The 21,923-nt window shown below is 37.0% G+C and overlaps 1 protein-coding gene across 1 annotated transcript; it reads left to right on the top strand.

The window, feature by feature from the left end:
* The first annotated feature begins 3,520 nt into the window (after positions 1-3,520).
* DDX43 (DEAD-box helicase 43) lies at positions 3,521-19,774 on the top strand. Its single transcript, XM_081140594.1, has 17 exons — positions 3,521-3,840; positions 5,823-5,878; positions 6,792-6,918; positions 7,749-7,883; positions 9,024-9,105; positions 10,302-10,458; positions 10,699-10,817; positions 11,522-11,632; positions 12,012-12,153; positions 12,599-12,699; positions 14,074-14,161; positions 15,582-15,709; positions 15,895-16,004; positions 16,516-16,654; positions 17,185-17,272; positions 18,053-18,206; positions 19,696-19,774. Exons 1-16 carry the CDS (start codon positions 3,591-3,593, stop codon positions 18,167-18,169), a joined length of 1,950 nt encoding a protein of 649 aa, XP_080996720.1. The 5' UTR covers positions 3,521-3,590; the 3' UTR covers positions 18,170-18,206; positions 19,696-19,774.
* Positions 19,775-21,923: the final 2,149 nt, after the last annotated feature.

Below are 21,923 nucleotides of genomic sequence, written 5' to 3' on the forward strand. Positions count from 1 at the left end.
GTGATCACTTCACTCCTGGACTATGACTTTCAGTGAGAGATGGAAGTTTTTCAGAGAACTGAACTGTGTAAAAATGACTTTCCCTTAACTTGAAACTACTTTTAAATCTGAGGGTCTGGACCAAAAGAAGAGGAATATCAGATTGGAGTCAAGATGACAGAAAAAGTGAGAGTAAAGACTAACTCCAAAGATGGCTTCACTGAAGAGAAAGCCTTTGAAGAGTAAAGAAATATCTTGTCAGAAGATCCCAGAAAGGTTCTAATTTTCAATAGCAGTTAATAAAGTTATTCATGCAGAAGTGTATACAACAGAACATTGCTCTTTTTATTTGTACTTCTTGGCCTGGGATATGGGTCTTATTTATTTCTTTTAATCCTCACCTGCGGGTATTTTTTCCATTGCTTTTCATTCTCTCTCCTGTGGAAAGGAGAGAGAGAGGTAGAGAAACAACCGTGTGAGCCTGCTGGGATTGAGCTTGCAACTGACGTACGTGCCTTTCACCCAAATTGAACCTGGGACCCCTCAGTCTGCAGGCTGACACTCTAACCGCTGAGCCAAACCAGCTGGGGCTGGGATATGGGTTTTACATGGACATTGTCTTTACCAGCTTCATTAAAGTAAAGAAAACATTTGTCAAAATTGTTTTTTAAAAAACAAAACAAAACGCCTTAATGCCCTAGCCAAGTTCGATTCTGGCCAAGGGCACGTACCTCAGTTGCAAGCTCAATCCCAGCCCCAGGAGAGTGCAGGAGGCAACCAATTGATGTGTCTCTCTTACATCGATTTTTTTTCTCTCTCTCTCCCTTTCACTCTCTCTGAAAAGCAATGGAAAAAAATATCCTGTGGTGAGGAAAAACAAACAAACAAAAAAAAACACCTTAACAAACTTAAAAGAATAGAGATCATACAACGTCTATTGTTAAAATTTTGACAGAGACCTTAACCTGGACAGAAATCTGTAGGACCTGTGGGAGGAACTATTACACTCAATGTCAAGAAATCTATGTTTACAACATAGCTGTATAGTCATAACAGCCCCTCCCCTTAACTTCCTCTTCCATTCTATAAAGTACTTCTTTTATGTTTCTCCAATTCAGTTTGTGCATGTGGCTCACCATGACTGCACTGGATTGAAATCCTTTCTTTTTCATGAATAAATCCTTTTGGTGACAGAATACTTAGTTGATTTTGTTTTATGGTTGACAGTGTTCTCAGAACACAATGGAATCGAACTAGCAATCACCAGAAGGATAGCTGAAAAATTCCCAAATATTTGGAGGTTAAACAACATATTTCTGAAAATGCATGGGTCAAAGAAGAAATCTCAAGACAAATTATAAAATTTAGTTTGAACTAAATGGAAATTAAAATACAACTTAAAATTTGTGGGATGTGCCCCAGCTGGATGGCTCAATTGGTTGGAACATCATCCTTTGCACCAGAAAGGCTGTGGGTTGGATTCCTGGTCAGGGCACACACATAGGTTTCAGATTCAATCCCTGGTCGGGGCGTGTATGGGAGGTAATGGATAGATGTTTCTCTGTCACATCATGTTTCTCTCTCTCCCTTCCTCTCTCTCTCAAATCAATAAATATAACCTCAGGTGAAGATTTTAAAAAGAAAGAAAAGAAAAAATCTGTGGGATGCAGTAAAAACAGTGCTTAGAGGGAAATGTATAGCACTGAATGAATACCTTAGAAAAGAAGAAAGATTTAAAATCAGTCATCTGAGTTTCCACCTTAGGAAACTAGAAAAAGAAGAGCAAATTAAATCCAAAGTAAGCAGGAGAAAAGAAATAAAACTTAGAGAAGAAATCAATGAAATTGAAAACAGGAAGTCAATAAGAAAAAAATCAATGAAACCAGAGCTGGGTCTTTGCGGGGGGAAAAAGTGAAATCGATAAACCTCTAGCCAGGCTAACTAAGAAAAAAGAGGGAAGATACAAATTACTAATATCAGAAATGAAAGAGGGGACATCACTACAGAACCCATGGACTTTTAAAAGATAATAAAGGAACACTATGCCCACAAATTTGTTAGTTTAGGTGAAATGGACCAATTCCTTGAAAGACATAATCCGCCAAAACTAACACAAAAAGAAATAGACAAACTGAGTATGTCTATATTTATTAAAGAAATTGAGTCAATAATTAATAACTTTGCAAAAAGAAAGTACCAGGCCTAGATGTGTTCACTGGTGAATTCTGACAAACACTTAAGAACTTACACCAATTTTCTACAGTATCTTCCAAGAAACAGAAACAGAGGGAAAACTTCCTAACTCATTCTATGAGTCCAGCATTGCACTAATACCAAAGCAGATTAAGTTATTGCAAGTAAACCATAAACTATTTCTCATGAACATAGATGCAAAATACTCAATAAAATATTTGCGAATCTAATCTAACAAAATTCCTTTGTAGCCCTGGCCCCTGTGGCTCACTTGGTTCCCTGAACATGCTGGGGTCTTGGGCTGGGTCCCCTGTAGAGGGTGTTCAGGAGGCAGCCGATGGATGTTTCTCTCCCTTTCCCTTCTTCTTGCTGTAAAAAGCAATAAAAATATTTTTTAAAGAATTCCTTTGTAAAGATCATTAATATTATCCATTTTGGATTAAATATTAGAGAATAGAGATTAAATACACAACACATTTATCTTTTTATCTATTTCCTGGGTACTCCAATAGCACCATAATCCTATTTGTTCAGAGATGATCAATTAAGAGTTATTAGTTAATTCCGTGTGAGTTAATCCATTCAACCCGGATGGACCGAGTGTAGTACTTTTTTTCTCCAATCCTGGGCACAGACCACAGTTCCTAGCATCATAATAGACATCTACTTTGTTTGGCGGATGACTGACCCGAGATTTGTTCAGACGATCTGAAGATCCTAATCACAGCAAGGGTACTCCCATGGCTCACCTGTCTGGAATACTCTGTCCTGGCACAGAACCAGGCTGCAACGATGGCAGTACTCGGGCATTTATCCAGTTTATTTCATTAGTTCTAAAACTACACCAAATGTTCAGGTCAAGTGTTGAAGCCACATCTCTCAGGTCCGGGATTTTAAAACTGTGGGTCATTAAATTTGTAGATTATGACCAACATTTTGAAAACTAATATAGGCTTAATTATATCAAAGTACTGCGCACATAGCAATGGTAAATGCTGATTTGTCAACCTTATGTTCCCACTGTTTTATGTATGCATTGGGTCACGTTGTTCAAGTGACGCTGCCTGAGAATCATGGCTAAAAACGCTTGGGGAGTCTAGCAAGAAAAAGCCAGAGAGCTTCAGGGAAGCCCCGCGCCTGAAAAGGAACAGACGGCCGCGCATTGATTCGCACAGACGTTCAGTTCACACGATTAAAGGAGCAGATTGGTCAAACCGTGAAGGTCCCGCCCACAAAGCCTCGCCCGCCAATGGGTGTGAGGCCACGGAGGATCCGCGCAAGGGCGGGGCGAGCCTCGCGCGGGCTCTGAAGTAGCGGCTGCGAGGACGCTCTGGTAGGTTAGCGACACGACGGCGCGGTCGGTGGTTCAGAGCAGGACGGGAACGACGTGGGACGCGCAGAGCCTTCTTCGCGGTGCCATGTCTAGGCAAGAAGCAGGCGCCAGCGCCTTCTCCTGGGTCGCTGCTTCTCAGCGAAGCTCGACAGTGCCCCAGGCTCCGGAATGGAGGCCGACGGAGGAGCCGAATCGAAGAGGTCGGGCGGGCCGTAGGGGCGGCAGGGGCAGCGACTGGAGGGACCCCTCCAGCCTCCAGCAGCCTGTGGCTGATGGTCCCCAGGAACCGCCGCTCTGCTTTGGCTTGAAGAACGACTGGGTCGGCGTGGTGATCGGTGAGAGCGTGAGGGTGGGTGTGTGGGGGCAGGGCCGGGAGAGGAAAGTGGGTGGGGCCGGGGGCGGAGCTTGGGCGGGGGCGGAGCCTGGGCAGGGGCACAGCCTGGGCAAGGGCATCCCCCGTGATATTTCCATTGGCTTTTGGTACTAGAATGAAGTCATTTAATGCACCTTTTGATGTTTACAGAGACAGTGTTGTGGAAGAGCAAACTTTTAGAAGACTTAGAAATCTTTGGGATGAAAGATCAGACCTTTGACAGCTTACCCCAAAATGAACAACAAAGCAGTGCTGAAATCAATTTGTTTGAGCACCGTATAAAAAAGGTGGAAGATACAGGGCTGCTCAGAGCAGTTGCCATATCTTGCACGTAGTTTAACTTAAATATGGTTTATCTGCTGAAAAACAGGATCTTTTTTCTTAGTATATCTTGAGTCTTACAAATTCATTTTTGAAAAGCACTTAGAATGATTGGAATTTAGACTTACCCCATTTATTGCCATTGAGCCTGAGGATGAATTCCAACAATTGACCATTAAGTATGAGAACTAACATTTTGTTTTACCCCCTTTTTAACCTGTTTTGAAAAAAATGAACAGATTTTGTAGGCTGCTATTAAATAGAACAATTTAAGACTGATTGCTTGACCAGCCAGAGATTAAGACTCAAAGATCTGAAGAGTGGTGCTCCATAAACGAAAGCCACTAAGTTTGCAATAAAAATCATTTAAGCTCTCATAACTTATTTAGCACCAGTGAAATGCAAGCACTCTGCTAAAGAGCACCCACTTGATGTTGACTCTGGGTTAAAACAATTAAAAATAAATACAATTTTAACTTACACGCAACAATTTTAATTGTCCAGTGTACAGTACAAAATTGTTAACTATAAGAACAAAGTTGCATCATAGATATCTAGAACATTTTCATCTTGCATGGCTGAACCTACCCATTGAATATCTCTCCATTCCCCACATCCTTTATCCCTGGCAACCACCATTTTACTGTTTTTCTCAGTTTGATTACATTAGACCTCTCATAGAAATAGTCATGCACTATTTGTTTTTTTCATCATTGGCTCATTTCATTTAGCATAATGTCCTCAAGGTTCATCCCTGTTGTCACAAATGGCAAGATTTTTCTTTCTTTTTTTTTTCCTTCGGGCTGAAAATGTTCATTTTATGTTCATGCCACGTTTTCTTTATCCAGTCATCTGTTGACAGACATTTACGTTGTTTCCATCTCTTAGCTATTGTGAATAATGCTGAAATGAGCATGGGAGTGCAGATATAATTTTGAGATGCTGACTTCAATTCTTTTGCGTGAATTCCTAGAAGTAGGATTGCTGGATCATACTGTAATTCTATTTTTAATTTTTTGAGGAACCTCTGTACTGTTTTCTATTGTGGTTGCACCAGTTTACGTTCGCATCAACAGTGCACAAGGGTTCCCTTTTCTCCACGTCCTCCCAAACACTTATCTCTTCTTCCCCCCCCCCCAATCTCTTATCTTTTTGGTGATGGCCACTGTAACACTTACGAGGTGATTTCTCATTGTGGTTTTCAATTAGAATTTCCCTAATGATTTCAATATCTTATCACATATGCCTGTTGGACATTTGTGTGTCTTTTTTAGAGAAATGTCTATTCAAGACCTTTGACTAGTTTTTATTGGATTTTGTTATTGTTGAGTTGTTGTGTGCAAGGATTCTAATTTCTCCACATCCTCAGATCTAATTAGTTTGCTTGGTCTGCTGATGAATCCTTAGTATGTACCTCCAGAAAAGGAGCCTTCCACCCACCAAAATTTGGAATAGAAAACACTTGCTTTCCTTTTTCCACACTGAAAGTGATTGGACCCCAGGAGCCTTTGTTTGGATAATCTGGGAAGGAACTAGAAAAGGTTCTTTGAGGAAAGTAGGTAAGTCCCCCTTACTGATATCAACTTGCTTTTTAAAAAAAAATTCCGTTATTTTTAAAAACAGGTCGTGGAGGGTCAAAAATAAAAGATATCCAAAGTACAACAAACACTAAAATACAGGTAAGTGGTATGTGTTCTTAAATCCCGAAAGAGCATAGTTCATTCTTACTTCTAGTTTCTGCTCAGTTATTAACATACTGTAGTAACTTAAATCAGATGCCAAAGCTCTTCATACTGCCATTCTTTTCAAAAACTCACCTAAGCTATGGGCCATTCCAGGTCTCAGTTTTTTGACTCATGGAGGTAAAAGTCTTTGTATATATATAAATAATTGATTTTTAGAGAGAGGGGAAGGGAGAGGGCAAGAGAGAAACATCCATGGGCTGCCTCCTGCCCGACCCCTACTGGGGATTGAGCCTACAACCCAGGCATGTGCCTTGATTGGGAATCAAATCAGCAACCTTTTTGGTTGGTGGTAGTGCATGGGATGATATCCAGCCAACTGAGCCATACCGGCCAGGGCAGAGGTAAAAAGCTTTAGAGATAATCCTCCCTGAAGATTGAGGCCTCTGGGGACTATCTGGGGCTCTTTCTGACCCCCATTCCTCACACCTTGAGCTTTCCCTGTTTCCACTCTCAGTAAGCAGCCACATCATTCACCAAGCTCCCAAACCAGAAATCTCAGATTACTAGCTTCTCATTACCCTACAGCCAGCCCATCATTGCTGAGTCCTTTCTATTTCTTGTATTCCTTAAGGGAAATCACAGCATTGGGGCATTCTCCCCTAACTGAAGCATCCCGTTCCTAGTGGTCCTCCTCTAACCATTCTCCGCTGTGGCCAGAGCAATCTTTCTAAAACACAAATTATGTGTGTTCATGACCTTTTCCTGCATAAAAATCTTTCATAATATCTCAGACACTGACTGATAGCAATACTTTATTTACTTTATACTTTTATACTATTTGAGTGATTGTTGGTGGAGTGAGTGGCAAGGGGACTTCAGTCATACCAACTTTTTCCCTTGAATCTAGGTAATAAAAGGGTGTCCTGAAGCAGAAATCAAAATTTTTGGTAGCAAGGCAATGCAGACAAAAGCAAAAGCAGTGATAGATAATCTTGTTAAAAAACAACAAAATTACAGTTCACAACCCAGAGTTGGTAAGTAATTTTTGCCCACTAAAGCCCTGTAAAGTTTTTAAAATTTTCACTCAATGTTATAAGCCATGTTATAGCTGATGCTTTTCCTGATAATAAAGCTTTAGGTTGCCATCATTAAATCTAGTCTGTTATAGAATTTTTTTCTGTGGAATTCCAGCATGCTTTTTCCTCAAATGAAAACAATCTCCTTAGTTAAGCCTAGTAGTTTTACTTTTAGCCACAGATGAGTAAAAAAAACCAAACTAATCTTTTAAACATACTTATACTTTTTTTTTTTTTTTAATCCCTACCCGAGGATATTTTTTCCATTCCCTTTCAGAGAGAGTGGAAGGGAGACAGAGAGAGAGAAACATAGACGTGAGAGACACACATCAATTGGTTGCCTCCTGCACACTCCCTGACCGGGGATCGAGTCTGCAATCGAAGTACCGAACCCAAGACCCTTCAGTGGGTGAGCCAACACTCTAACCACTGAACCACACCAGCCAGGGCTAAGACTGTTTCTTCATGTGTTAACCTGGTGTAACCTCTGCTCACAGGATTATAGTAAAAATTAAGTGATATGTGAAATTTATTAGTAGATACTAGACTCTCATGCTATTTAACTTCTCTGATAAGTTACATTATTTTCCATGTCATAAATCTAAAGTAGATTACTGATGATAAAAACCATGACCAGAATTGCCATGGTACTATAGCACTAAAACCCTAAATTTTATATTGCAAGCATTATTGTCTGGTTATTAAAACACAAAATAGTAAAATGGTTTTGAGGATTTTGTACTGGTAGGATTTGTTTTGAAACTAATTAGGTTAAAATATTTTAACAGATATTGTTGCATTCCAACCTTCTTTTCGAAGAGATGTAAGGACAGATAACAGTGTTGTTACAGAAGATCAGCCACTACTTGATTGGGATCAAATTCGAGAAGATGCTTTGAAATGGGGGGAAAAAAAGTGGGCAGGTTAGTGCTGTATTCTAACATTTACATGTGGTGTCAGTGTTTCTCTTAATTTAAGTTTTTGTCCTCTATAAAATGTGTTACTTTTAGTAATGAAGTCTATATTAAAAATGATAAAATTTGCAATGCTACAGTTAGTTCCTAGGGCATGATACTTTTTATGTTGTCTGTGTTGTGATTTATGCTATAAATGGGAAATTTAAAATAAACTTACCTACACCTTGTCATATTTAAGGTAACTAACTTACTGCAAAAGTTTAATAAAATAGAAAATCAGGCCTGAGGGGAAAATGAAGGGAATAAACATGCTGGCCATGAGTTGTTAACATTGCTGTGATTGAGCAAAAGATGGTCTTAGAGTATCCTGACTAACAAGGACAAAATAAAGGGGAAAAAGTCTAATAAGCGTGCAGTTCTTGAGTAGAGATGTTGTTGTTTTAAAATTTGTTTAATTTTAAATGAAATTCTTACTTGGAATTATATATGGAGTAAAATGTTCCACATCATAGTCACCAAATTTCAGTAAATTTGAGCACTAAATTTGGCTAACGGAATGAGGCAGTAATACATCATCATTTATTTAAAATTTTAAAAAGCTAATGCACTAATATGTCACAAATATTAATGATGATTAATTCCACTACGGCAGTCAGCCTGTCTGCACATTAAGTTTCCAGTGCCACCTTCACAATATATGTGTTGGGGAGATTTGGGATGGGTGGCCAGAAAAAGGATTTCAATTTGGAGGAGGTATGATAGGCACTTAACAAAGAAGATAAGGTAGTTTCTGAGGGTACAATAAGGATATTTTATTTCTAAACAGTAATGGGATAGACCTTCAAAGAAAAGGTAAAGTCAGTTTACTGTGTTTGAGAGAAGATTCATCAACTGTGATCATTGTGTCTTATAAAGCATGGTTTCTTTTCTTTTATACTTAATTTCATGCTTAAAGATCTCTTTCTTGTGTGAAAAATGTAATTGAAAAACAAACCAAAAAGGGAGATCTCCTAGATTCTAGCATAAGCCTGGCTGGCAAAGGTGAACTTGATATGTATTTTGGTTGATTTCTGTTACTTGAATAAGTGTCAATGAAATGTAAGCTGTCATTATTTATCAAAATTTGAATTTTTATCTTTGTCCCAGATTTACCCCCAATTAAGAAAAACTTTTACATGGAGTCAGAAACAACAAGATCAATGTCACAAGCACAAATAGATATTTGGAGGTGGGTTGCTTTATTACTTCTTTAAATGAGTATTTGTATAATTATGTTATTAAATTAACTCAGGCAAAGATTTGAAATGATTGCATTTGAAGTCTACATCTTTCATATTCAAATGACTTGGTTACATCCTATTTGATATATTTTAGAGCATTGTTATCCAATGAAACTTTCTACAAAGATGGAAAATGGGATATATTTGTGTCTGATAGAATAGTCACTATCCACATATTGCTATTGAACACTTAAAATATTGCTAATATAATTGAGGAACTGAATTTTTAATTAAAAAATTTAAAAAGACACGTGGTTAATGCCTGCTGTTTTGAATAGCAGTTTTAGAGAATTGTTTCTGCAGTTAGAAATCATAAGAAATTGATCTGATATCTGAATGTTACAATAATTTCTTACTCTTCAATCTTTATTATCCAGAATTAAAGATCCCAATGACAACATTTTTTTCTATTAACATCTCTTATAAAACTAGGATCGTATAGCAGAAACAGTAGTTATTCTAGGGTTGGGGTGGGGCTCAGATCTTGGACAAGTAACTAATATTCACATGCCAAATGGGAATAATTCCCACTTCACAGGATTGTTGAGGTTAAAGTAAAGAAATAAAGCCCTGGCCATTGTGTCTTGGTTGAGCGTTCCCCTGTGCACCGAAAGGTCACAGTTCAATTCTCAGTCAGGTTACATATCCAGGTTGGATCCCTGGTGGGAGTGTGTGCCAGAGGCAACTGATCGATGTTTTTTCTCTCACATCGATGCTTCTCTCCCCCCACCGTAACCCCCTCCCCCAAAAAACCCTACCCCCAAAATCAATTTAAAAAACAAACAAAAAATAAGTAAGGAAATATGTGTGGAACATTGTAGGCCCTCAAATATTTGCCAATCCGATTTGAATCATGAAGCATATAATTTTCAGGCTCTATTCTTAACTTTTCATGAAATTTTCATTGGCCCATTCATGCATACAGTGTAATTTTTTTCCTTCTTTCTGCAACTATTCTGATAAGAAAAGAATGTGCTCACCTCTATTTTTTAGTTATTACATTTTACTGTAACTTTACTAACAGTCTGATTTTAATGAGTTGCAGTTGAATTTCTAGATATGACCTGAACTAATGCTGGAAAATTTCTTGCTTGGGGAGTAAAGTGACCAAAACCAATATATTTGTTCTGTGTTTTTTTTAAAGGAAGGAAAATTATAATATAGTATGTGATGACTTGAAAGGTGGTGAGAAACGTCCTATCCCCAATCCTACCTGCAAATTTAAGGATGCCTTTGAAAGTTATCCTGAAGTTATGGAAAACATTAAAAAGGCAGGTTTTCAAAAGCCAACACCAATTCAGGTATGCTGAATAATTCTTTAATTCTAATATTTCACTGACCATTTCCCCCCCTAAATAATACCTGTTAGAAGTTAAATCACCAGGGAGCAACTGTCCTTTATGAGCACCCCCAGCACTTCTTGCACCACCAGTTCCTAACACTCAGAAAATATTTTTTGAATGAAGTTTGAGACTGGGAGAGAAGGACACTTGACACAAAGAAATACACTTTTTATTTTACTGTTTATCATTCTGTTTCAGTCACAGGCATGGCCAATAGTTCTACAAGGAATAGATCTTATAGGAGTGGCCCAAACTGGAACAGGGAAGACGCTCTCCTACTTAATGCCTGGATTTATTCACCTTGACTCTCAACCAGTGTAAGAATTTCTACAGCTGGCTTCTCTATAGGGTTTAATAGATATGGATACCAAAAGTTCACTTAAAGTTTCTTTGCTACATTGCATCAGTCAAAAGGTAATGCCTAGTCTCAGGGAAATACACTTGCATTGTGCTGGTGAAAGTATGAATTGACAAAACATTTTTGGGAAGCAATAGGTAGTACCTACCAAAAGTCTTAATAGTGAAGCATTGGAAACTATTTATTTATTTATTTATTTATTTATTTATTTATTTATTTATTTATTTAATATATCTTTATTGATTTCAGAGAGAGGAAAGGAGAGGGAGAGAGAGAGACAGAAACATCAGTGATGAGAGTCATTGATCGAGCCCGCAACCCGGGCATGTGCCCTGACCGAGAATCGAACCCTGATTGCCTGGATCCCAGGTCAACGCTCAACCGTTGAGCCACACCCAGCCAGGCGGAAACCATTTATTTAAATGATCATGTTCAGTACAATTGTGTGAGAGAATGTGTGGCACAGGAAAGCACTGGCCATGTTAAATGAACAGGCTTCTATCTGGGTCCTTGGATTTTTTTGTTTGGCTGTCTTTCTATATTTCTCCACTTTTTATGATGAATGCATGTGACTTTGTCACTCATTGCTACAAATTTTGAAAGCACTGAATGAACATACCATGTATCTGAGACAGGTACTTTAATAATATATTTTCTCCAAAGAGCTAGAGAGAAAAGGAATGGACCAGGCATGCTAGTCCTTACACCCACTCGAGAATTAGCTCTTCAAGTGCAAGCTGAATGTTCTAAGTATTCATATAAAGGTCTTAAAAAGTAAGTTATTTCTTTGGATATTCCTGCATCAGCATCTTAATCATTTGTAGCTTTATACATTCTCCCATTATTTTTCACACATTTCAAGAATCTTTTTGGCTCAGCATATGTCAGGCATTATCCCTGAACCAAAGCAGCTGTAGCCAGGGTGGTGGAATCAATAACAGTGATGCAAACATGGCTCTTTAGGACACACCACTGTGGGTTGATGGGTGTTGATAGTTCTCAGAAAGGGGCAAATACTACCAAAGGCATCTGATACTTTTTGATTTGTATACCTTTTATTTTATTTATACCCAAGATGCTTAGGCTGTTTGGGATTTTGAGTTGTGATGGGATATTCCTTGCCTGAACATGAACCTCTGTATTTTTTTTTAAGTGTTTGTATATATGGTGGTGGAGATAGAAATGGACAAATACAAGACCTGACAAAAGGTGTAGATATCATTATTGCAACTCCTGGAAGACTGAATGATCTGCAAATGAATAACTTTGTCAACCTGAAAAGCATAACCTACTTGGTAATCATGGAGTAGCGGTCTGGGATACTGGAAGAAAACTCATTAAAATAGTCTTTTCGAATGACTGTCCATTTTATAATGGTTTTAAATTGTAGGAATATTTCCCATTCCCTCTAATACGTTAAAATAAGGGCTTTAAGATAATTTTATTTTAATGTTTTTTATAAATGTTGGAAAATGTAGATAAATACAAAACAAAATCAAAATCCATGTGGATCTTTAGACATATAATTTTTTCATTAAATAGATTTAGAAACTATTAGCCAACTTAAAAATAATCAAGTCAATTTATGTTGCAACCACAGACTGCTTATTTTCTCCTGGAGGAATTAAAATAGTGGCTTAGGGGAAATGAGAAAGAATTACCTCAGTATTCATAAAGAGAGAGGACACACATATTAGCTACCTCTTATATCTAACCTAGCCACAAACATTTTTAATGCAGGTATTAGATGAAGCCGACAAGATGCTGGATATGGGATTTGAACCCCAGATAATGAAGATTTTATTGGATGTACGCCCAGACAGGCAGACTATTATGACAAGGTAGGTATATGACTAATTGGTAGCCTACAACATAGAAATCAGTGGAATAGATTCCATTCTTTGGTTGATTTCCCCACAGGATTTTCAGACCATTTCTTGAGACTATTTTGAGATCCTTAGGTGAAAGATATGTCATCACTTAGTATAGCAACTCAGTGTATCAGTATAATAAGGGCTATTGGGTTTCCTAAGTTACAGGTAGAGTTTCTATAAAAACATAGAGGGGACTCCTGGAGGGGAGACTGCGTTTCAGACTGGGGTCTTACATTTGAATAAGTGATCCTCTTTCCTTAGGGGTAAACATTTGATTACTGAGTACTTTTTTGCCCAAGGTGAAACTGAGGAAGCAATGATTGTTATTAAATGTAGAATGATCTTACCCTAGCCAGTGTGGCTCAGGTGGTTGGGCATCAATCCTGGGCACCAAAAGATTGCTGGTTTGATTCCCCATCAGGGCACATACCTGGGTTTTGTACTCGATCCCCAGTCAGGACATGCAGGAGGCAACCGATCAATGTTTCTCTCCCTCTCCCTCTCTCTCTAAAAATCTATTTTTAAAAATCTTTTTTTTTTTTTTAATAAATGCAGAGTGGTGTATAAACCATTTTCTTCTTTGTGTCGTTAGCATAAAAAAGTAGTATATAATTGAACTATACTAAATTTGCTCACTTTTTAAAAAAATATATTTTTATTGATTTTAGAGAGAGGGAGGGAGAGGGAGAGAGAGAGAAGCATCAATGTGAGAGAGAAACATCAATCAGTTGACTCCCGTGGGACGGAACCCACAACCAGGGAATGTGCCCTGACTGGGAATTGAACTGGTGACCTTTTGGTGCACAGGATTACACTCAACCAACTGAGCCACACCAGACAGCGTTCTCACTTTGTTTTCTCACTAATTACTGTGAAAGTATATATATATATATATATATATATATATGGTTAAGAGACATTTGAATTTGTATATCCTTTCATCGTTATACTTAAAATGTTCTTTTTTGGCATAGCACTTAGTTTTGCCTGCTGACATTGTATGAAAAATACAAGGTTTTTACTTTTTTTTTTATAAAGGCCAAGAGAAATCTAACACTTGAATTCATTTTACCTTTTCAAAGATTAGAATTTAAGGTATAAGTCTCCTTCACCTTTGGTTTATAACCCTGTTCATTAAACATATTTAAAGGTTTCCTCTAGTAGCTTCAGTAAAGCTGAACAGTTCTTTGTGAAGCATATATTTTCTGTAAAATCTGTCTTATTGAAAAGTACTAAATTTGTCTTTCATGAGCAATTTGGTTTGTAGCATTCTTAGGGAAACTTAGTGATGTTTGATTTGTAATAAATTTTTAATGTTTGCATACCTTGTTTTATTTCCAGTGCAACATGGCCATATGCGGTCCGTCGACTTTCACAATCTTATTTGAAAGAGCCAATGATTGTATATGTTGGTACTTTGGATCTAGTTGTAAGTTTGTTTTTTATTACTATTTCAAAATATATTTCTTTTTTCCCCCCAGTTCAAATGGAGAACTTTATTTGATTGCTTAATGTGCTATCACATTTATTTTTTATTAAATTTATTGGGGTGACATTGGTTAATAAGATCATATAGGTTTCTAGTGTACATTTCCACAATACGTGATCTGTATATTGCATTGTGTGCCCACCACCCAAAGTCAAATCATCTTCCAAAATATACTTTGTGTTTTGGCAAGTCTCCTCTGCCCACTCCCTAATTTTAGAGCAAATATTAGATACATATGATTTTATCAATAAATATTTCAATATATATGTCTAAAAGACTAATTTAAACATAACTGTAGTATATCTCACACTTAAAATTTTAATAATCCTTTAATGCCATAGGATATCCAGTCAGTGTTCCTATTTTCCTGATATCTCATTTTTATTAACCCTGTTAGAATCAGGTTCTGAACAAGGTCTACATCTGTGCATATATTTAAGCCTGGTGTTCTCTTTTTTGTGAAGTTAAGGTAGGTCAGTGGGTAAGATGATGATAGTAATTATACAATTTATAACTAAAAATCTCCATTATATCTCCCTTCCATTATAAAGTTCTCTGGCCTTTCACTTAATATTTGTAATTGGCCTTTCAATTAATCATTAATGAAAATTGCCCCTTTTTACTTAGTCTCTAGTAATAATAACTGCTCATTGCCTAGGCTCATTTCATTAGATTTCATGAAAGGCAAGATAAATGGTTGGTTCTTTCCTTTCATTAAATGCTATTAAAGTCTATTTTATCTCTGGGTCAAAAAATGATACCAATGATATTTTGAAATTTTGCATTAAATTGTCAAAATACTCATTGATGGGGTGGAGGGGGTCAGTGGGGGATAAGGGGGCATCTGTAATATTTTCAACAATAAAGATAATTTTTTAAAAATGTGTTTGTTATACACATAAACTCTTGTATATAAGCTAATTATTTCCTTCGTTGTAAGGGCTATACTCAAAATTCATGATAGCTTTTGTAAGATTAGCCTTACCCCATAGTTATTTCTTTTTCTACAATGGTAACCAGATACTTTCAACACACTACCAAGTATTCAAGAGTTTCCAATGCACATGAAGCCTGTATAATTTGTTAACCAGTATTACTCCAATACATTCAATAAAAAGGGAAAAAAAGAAATCTAAAAAAAAAAGACTTTCCAACTTCTCTTGGGTGAATAAGTAATAAAAAGTGAAAGCCTGAGCTACAAATCCTTGAATAGAAATAGTTTTTCAAGGACCTGCTTTTTTCCCTGTTAGCAGTTTATTAAAGCAGTTTATTAATCAATGATGGAAATAAGATGTATTCTGAGCCAAGGTGTGGGATTTGCCTGTAAATGTTGATGTACTATGATCTTTGAATCTTTTAGGCTGTAAGTACTGTAACACAAAATATAATTGTCACCACAGAAGAGGAGAAACGATCTCATGTCCAAACCTTCTTAGAGAGCATGTCTCCCAAAGACAAAGTCATAGTGTTTGTCGGCAGAAAAGCTGTGTAGGTATTTTATTCTTTTACATCCTTAATCATCAGTCAAATTGATTTATTTAGCATTATTTCTGTTTGTATACTAATTTCAAATGGGGGTGGATATGTCAGACTTTTGCTAATAGAAGTAAAATAGAATTGATGGTGGTATTAGAATAAGCACTTAATATCACTAACTTGATCTTTTGCTTCAGTGCTGATCACTTATCAAGTGACCTGATTCTCCGACATATATCAGTAGAATCTCTGCATGGCAACAGAGAACAGAGCGATCGAGAGAAAGCATTAGAAAACTTTAAAACAGGTACATTTATGCAATTACTATTTGTTGCATTTTAAGAAGAGTACAATGCATGTGGTTGGCTGAATGACAGCTCCTCCTCATGGCACCCATTTCTAAGTCCTGTCCTCAGTTTACAGACCCCGAAACTATACTTGTTAGAGCTCTGAATAATAATCAGACTCTCCAAACTATCCAGACTCATAGAGCTAATGTTTAAACCTGGGTATCAAGGCAGTAATTTGCAATGGGTGATATTTCTATTAATTTACCTGAGATGCATGTATCTTTGTGACATGGCTCAGATGATTCAGGGACCATTTGCTGAACCATGGTATCTATTGTGTTGTAAATTGCCTGCAATTAGAAATAAAGACTAAATAAATATCCCTTTCCCACTTTCACTTCCTTAAGTGTTTTAATATTAAAGGCAATAATACATCACCTGATTAGAAATTAGAAAATATACTTTCTGATATGTCTTGGGTTGGTTTATGCAAGAATGTGTCTATATTTTTTTGTCTTTACTCTTTAGGTAAAGTGAGAATACTGATTGCTACTGACTTAGCATCTCGAGGTCTCGATGTCCATGATGTCACACATGTCTATAATTATGATTTTCCCCGGAACATCGAAGAATATGTGCACAGAGTAGGACGCACTGGAAGAGCAGGGTAAGTAAGCATAGTCTACCCATGAGAAGCCAACCCTGGCTCCTCGTTACTCCCCTCACAGACATTTGTACCTAGAAAACTGTTTTGTTCTCTCTTGCCTGTAAATTTTCTGAGTCACCCTAGAACCTGCTTTGTTACTTTATTTCTGTTCAATTGGCCTGTTCCAGGTTCAACCAGACCCTCTGTGGTTAGCGACAGGTAACTTTCCAATTCCACTCTTCACTTTATATCTATAGTGTCACAAAACTGATATTTACCCAGTGGTTACTCTTGTCTAAGTTGGCGTATGTAAGAGGACCTTTTTTCCGAGAGCACCACTATCACAGACACCTAGTACTGTGTTGTTTAAACAACTGCATTGTTTAGATTCCATATTGCTGTCTGAGTGATGCTAAGTCCTGATGTATAATACATATTTGGGCTTGTTAAAAACTTGAGGTTTTGCTGCAGCTGTTTTTAGTCTAGTTTGCTAACTGAATAATGAATATAAATTATAAATCAAATTACATGAGTTTTTCTCCCCCCTTAAGGAGAACTGGAGTGTCAATTACCCTTATCACTAGAAATGATTGGAGGGTTGCCAATGAATTAATTAACATTCTGGAAAGAGCAAATCAGGTGAGAATATAAAACTCATTAGAATGCTACCTCGTATCACTTTTCTAATGTTCAAATAATTTCATTTCTTCTAAGTACTGGAGCTTACTGGTTACCAGGAAAGACTGATAATTAAAAAGTAATTGGAAATGTTATGAGCCCTGGCAGGGTAGCTCAGTTGGTTAGAGAGTTGTCCCCATACACCACAGTTGCAGGTTCAGTCACCGTTCAGTGCACATACAAGAGCAACCAATGAATGCATAAATAAGTGGAACAACAATTCTCTTTCTCTCTCCTCTCCTAAAATCAAAACAAAAACATGTTATAAGGACTGTCACCCCGCACAGATGAGGAGCTATAATATCATATAATTGGGGAATCTAGTCTAGTGGGGGTGTGCATAACGGAAAACCCTGCTGAGGAAGAAAACGGGTTAGGAGAGCTGTAGAAGAATGGGATAAGCATTCCAGAGGGGAGCACATTCAGGCCTGGAGATGAGAAGGGACATAAAGTGGCACCAGGTAAGGCAAGTTAAGGGCACTGGGAAGCAACTGGGAGCTGTACCAATAGGGGAGCAGTATAATGATGGGTATTTTTAAGATCAGTTTGATTCTATAGCTTGCAGATAAATTCAGAGTTTAATATGCAGGGAGACACATTTCATTCTGTTTGAAAGATGTCATGTAAATAGCTCTGGACATTCTCTGAGTGAAATGGTCTGGAGGCATTTTAGTATATTGTGGAAAAGCTGTTATACTAAAGGAATAACCTCAATCCTGAAGACACTTTTAATGGTTTCAGAGTATCCCAGAGGAGCTTGTGTTGATGGCTGAGAGATATAAGGCAAATAAACTGAAAAAAGAAGTGGAAAAAAAATTGGGAAGACCCCAAGGAAAACCTAAGAAGTATTATTATTAGTGCCTATTGAAAAGTGGTTCCAGCTGACTTATAGGAGGTAAAATTTGAGTAACACATGGTCTTTCAAATCCCTGTTTTCCTTACTGAGGCTTTCTTAGTATGTTTACTGCAGTCAGCATTATCTCTAAGAGTTATTAACACAATAAATGTTTAGTTGTTATTCTTTACCTGTTACCTAAATTCCAGTTAATACATCTTATTTAGAGTTAGAACTATTAATTCTTTAAATTGTACAGAAAGATCAAGAGTGTACTGCAGTTGGTGGAGGTGTAAATTGTCATAACCTCTTCAGAGCAATTTGGTAATGTATCAGTGAAAATATACTTACCTTTTGATCCAGCATCTTCTCTTTGAAGAATGTATTGTATAAGTACATCTGCATATACAAGTAAAGGTTTATTATAGCAGTATTTGTAGGAGGAAAAGACTGTAAATGTCTAGAGGGCACCAAATGAATAAACTGTGAAGAAAATATTTTTGCAAATCATATTTCTGGTAAGGGATTAATATCCACTATATAGAGAACTAAAACTTAACAAAAACAAACAGCCTGATTAAAAAATGGGCCAAGGTCTTGAACAGACATTTCTCCAAAGAAGCTATACAGGGTGGAGCAAAAGTAGGTTTACAGTTGCAAGTACACGAAACAGTTTATTCTTGTATTATTATTTATTAATTATTGTATAATTTCTCCATACCAACAACTGTAAATCTACTTTTTCCCCACCCTGTACAAATGGCCAACAAACATGAAAAGATGCTCAGTCTCACTAGTCACTAGGGAAATGCAAATAAAACCACAATGAGATCACCTCACACCCATTAGGATGGCTATTATCAAATAAGCAGAAGATAACTGTTGGCGAGGACGTGGAGAAACCGAAACCCTTGTGCACCGTTGATGGGAATGTAAAATGTGGCATTCAGTATCCGAACTCTGGCAGTTCCTCAAAAAATTAAAAACATGATCCAGCAAATCTACTTCTGGGTATATATCCAAAAGAATTGAAAGCAGAATCCCTAAGAAGTATTTGTACACCCATGTTCATAGCAGCTTTCTTCACAATGGCCAAAGGTGGAGGCAACCAGATGTGAGGGAATGGATAAACAAAGTGGTGTGTAAGAGGAAATTCAGACACGAGCTACAAAATGGATGACCCTTGAGGACATTGTGTGAAAGGAAATCATGCTAAGTGAACTAAGGACAAATATTGTGTGATTGCACTTACCTGAGGTACCTAGAGAAGTCAAGAAATAGAGACAAAGTGGAATGGTGTTTGCCAGGAGCTAGTGGGAGAGGGGAAATGGGGAGATGTTTAATGGGTATGGAGGTTCAGTTCTGCAAGGTGAGAAAGTTCTGGAGATTGGTTATAGGAGTTGGTTATAGAACTTACGCTTTAACACTACTGAAATGTGTACTTAAAAATGGTTAGGATGGTAAATTTTGTTATGTATTTCATCACAATTAAAAATGTTTTAAAGGATTTGGGAACAGCAGTTTATGTTTTTTTCTGCTTATTTTTCAGAATTCAAGATTTTTTACAGATATACTACTTAAGCTATATGGAAGTATGGAAACATGCTGGCAGTGTTTGAAAAGACTTGACTGATTCTTAAAGTAATAGTGCTTTAAAATGTAGAATTCAATATTGTATACTTTAATAAAGTAAAAAGTACTTAAACTTGAGTTGGAAATATTTTTAATGGATATTAAGGAATGTAGCATTAAAATTTGTTCACTTTTTACTATCTTTTTATTTAAAAAAATAAAAGTAAATTTTGTCTCCTGTAATGTTGCTGTATTAAGGTCAATCTTTAAAGGGTTTGAAGCTTGTTTGGAGATTGTCATGACAGTGAAAAAGATACTGTTAGCAAAATAAAAATTTTTCTGTGATAAAAAATGAGCTGATCTCTGTCTTTCTGTATAGTCCTTTAATTTTTTTTTTTTTAATATATCTTTACTGATTTCAGAGAGAGGAAAGGAGAGGGAGAGAGATAGAAACATCAATGATGAGAGAGTCATTGATCGGCTGCCTAGCCCGCAACCCGGGCATGTGCCCTGACCAGGAATCGAATCCCAATCTCCTGGATCCTAGGTCGATGCTCAACTGCTGAGCCACGCCTGGCTGGGCTATGTAGTCCTTTAATTTTATGTTTATTAAATAGTATTTTATTCGGGGGTTGTTTTAAGTCATTACACTTCACCTACTTTGAATTGAAACAGTAAAAGGATTTCATGCAAACAAAATATGTAACAGCTGCTTCTTACATTTTAGCCTATAGCTCTGTGCTAAGGTAAATCCTAGGAGAATAATTTCATTTCCATGAACTAATAATACTTGACTAATAATACTCCCCACCTTTCCCTTACAGTTTTGTGTAGTTTCCTATATTTGTGTATGATAGTTACTTGTATTAACATTGACTATTTATGTAGATATTTGTATCTGTGTATAATTAGGCTTTCATCATCTCATGTTATTCATGCAATAATAGTTTCCTGGTATTAGTATTAAGAAGATTAATAAAAATCAGAAAGGGAAATAAAGGTAAATGTATAAATTAATGAATTAGAAAATACAGAGCTCACTGAAAACCAACACTTGGTTCTTTAGTAAGACCCATCAAATAGACAAATTTCTGGTAAGTCTGGGTGGGGAGGGAAGAACAGCTCTTCCCGCTCTAACTACCTTAGTGATATAGAGGCATAAAATTTTAAGAACAGTGTTTAACATTATGTCAACCAATACGAATTCATAAGCTTGGCTGTATTTTCCTAAGTTACCAAAATTAACTCTGGTAGTTAAGCTGAGTAGAAAAAACAGAAGAAACATAAAATGTAATCAACCAGAGGCCTTCAACAAGAAGGTAAATCCTGCATACCAGGAAATTTAAAAAGAGTTTTTCAAAGCTCATTCTATAGCATAACTGGTATCAGAGCTGAGAAACAGCATTAAATCAAGCCATTCTCCCTTCTGTACATAAATCTAGAAAATAACAGCAATCTGATTACTGCAATGGAATGAAATGCCAATGCTAGGAAGGGTGAGGCAGTTCTATCTATACAGATGTGAAGCTCAGGTTCCTATTGCCTCAGTGGTCCAAGGAGCCTCCAGAAGCAACCCTGATTTGAGGAGCTTCGTTCGCTGACTGCTAATATACCCCAGAAGCCTGGCAAATGCAAACAAATCCTCTTTAAAGGGAGGTGCCTACATCCTAGACCAAAGAGAATCTCAGGAATAATAAACAGCACTCAGGAAAAACATAACCATGTACCACAAAGGAGACCAGAAAACAATAGAAACAGTAGTGGTAAACTACAAACACAAATTATCAGACATATTATAAAGCTATGATTACTAGGTAATTAAACTTCAGGATTCAAAATACCTGCCAGAAATAGGAAACTATGAAAAGTGATACAGCAGCACCCTGACCGGGTAGTTGAGTTGGTTAGAGTGTCGTCACAATACGCCAAGGTTGTGGGTAAAATCCCTGGTCATAGCACATACAAGAATCAACCAATGAATGGAACAGCAAATCAATGTTTTTCTTTCTCTCTCCCCCCTAAAACATCAATTAAAATATAATAAAAATAAAATTTTTAAAGTGACATAGCAGATGAGAACAAGAATCAGATAAAACTTCTAGAAATGAAAAGAATATATACTGAAAAATTTCAAACTCAAGGACCACAGGTAAAACCAGGAAAGTGGAATGATGATATTGTTCAAGCCAGGGGATAAATATGAGA

This window comes from Miniopterus schreibersii (genome assembly GCF_964146895.1).
Source record: "Miniopterus schreibersii genome assembly, chromosome: 6".
NCBI classification, from domain to species: Eukaryota; Metazoa; Chordata; class Mammalia; order Chiroptera; family Miniopteridae; genus Miniopterus; species Miniopterus schreibersii.

Coding starts and splice junctions, on each gene's coding strand:
- DDX43 (XM_081140594.1), top strand. CDS start 3,591: ATGTCTAGGCAAGAAGCAGGCGCCAGCGCCTTCTCCTGGGTCGCTGCT. Junction 11,633..12,011: donor TCATATAAAGGTCTTAAAAA/GTAAGTTATTTC, acceptor TTTTTTTTTAAG/TGTTTGTATATATGGTGGTG. Junction 17,273..18,052: donor TTCTGGAAAGAGCAAATCAG/GTGAGAATATAA, acceptor TAATGGTTTCAG/AGTATCCCAGAGGAGCTTGT.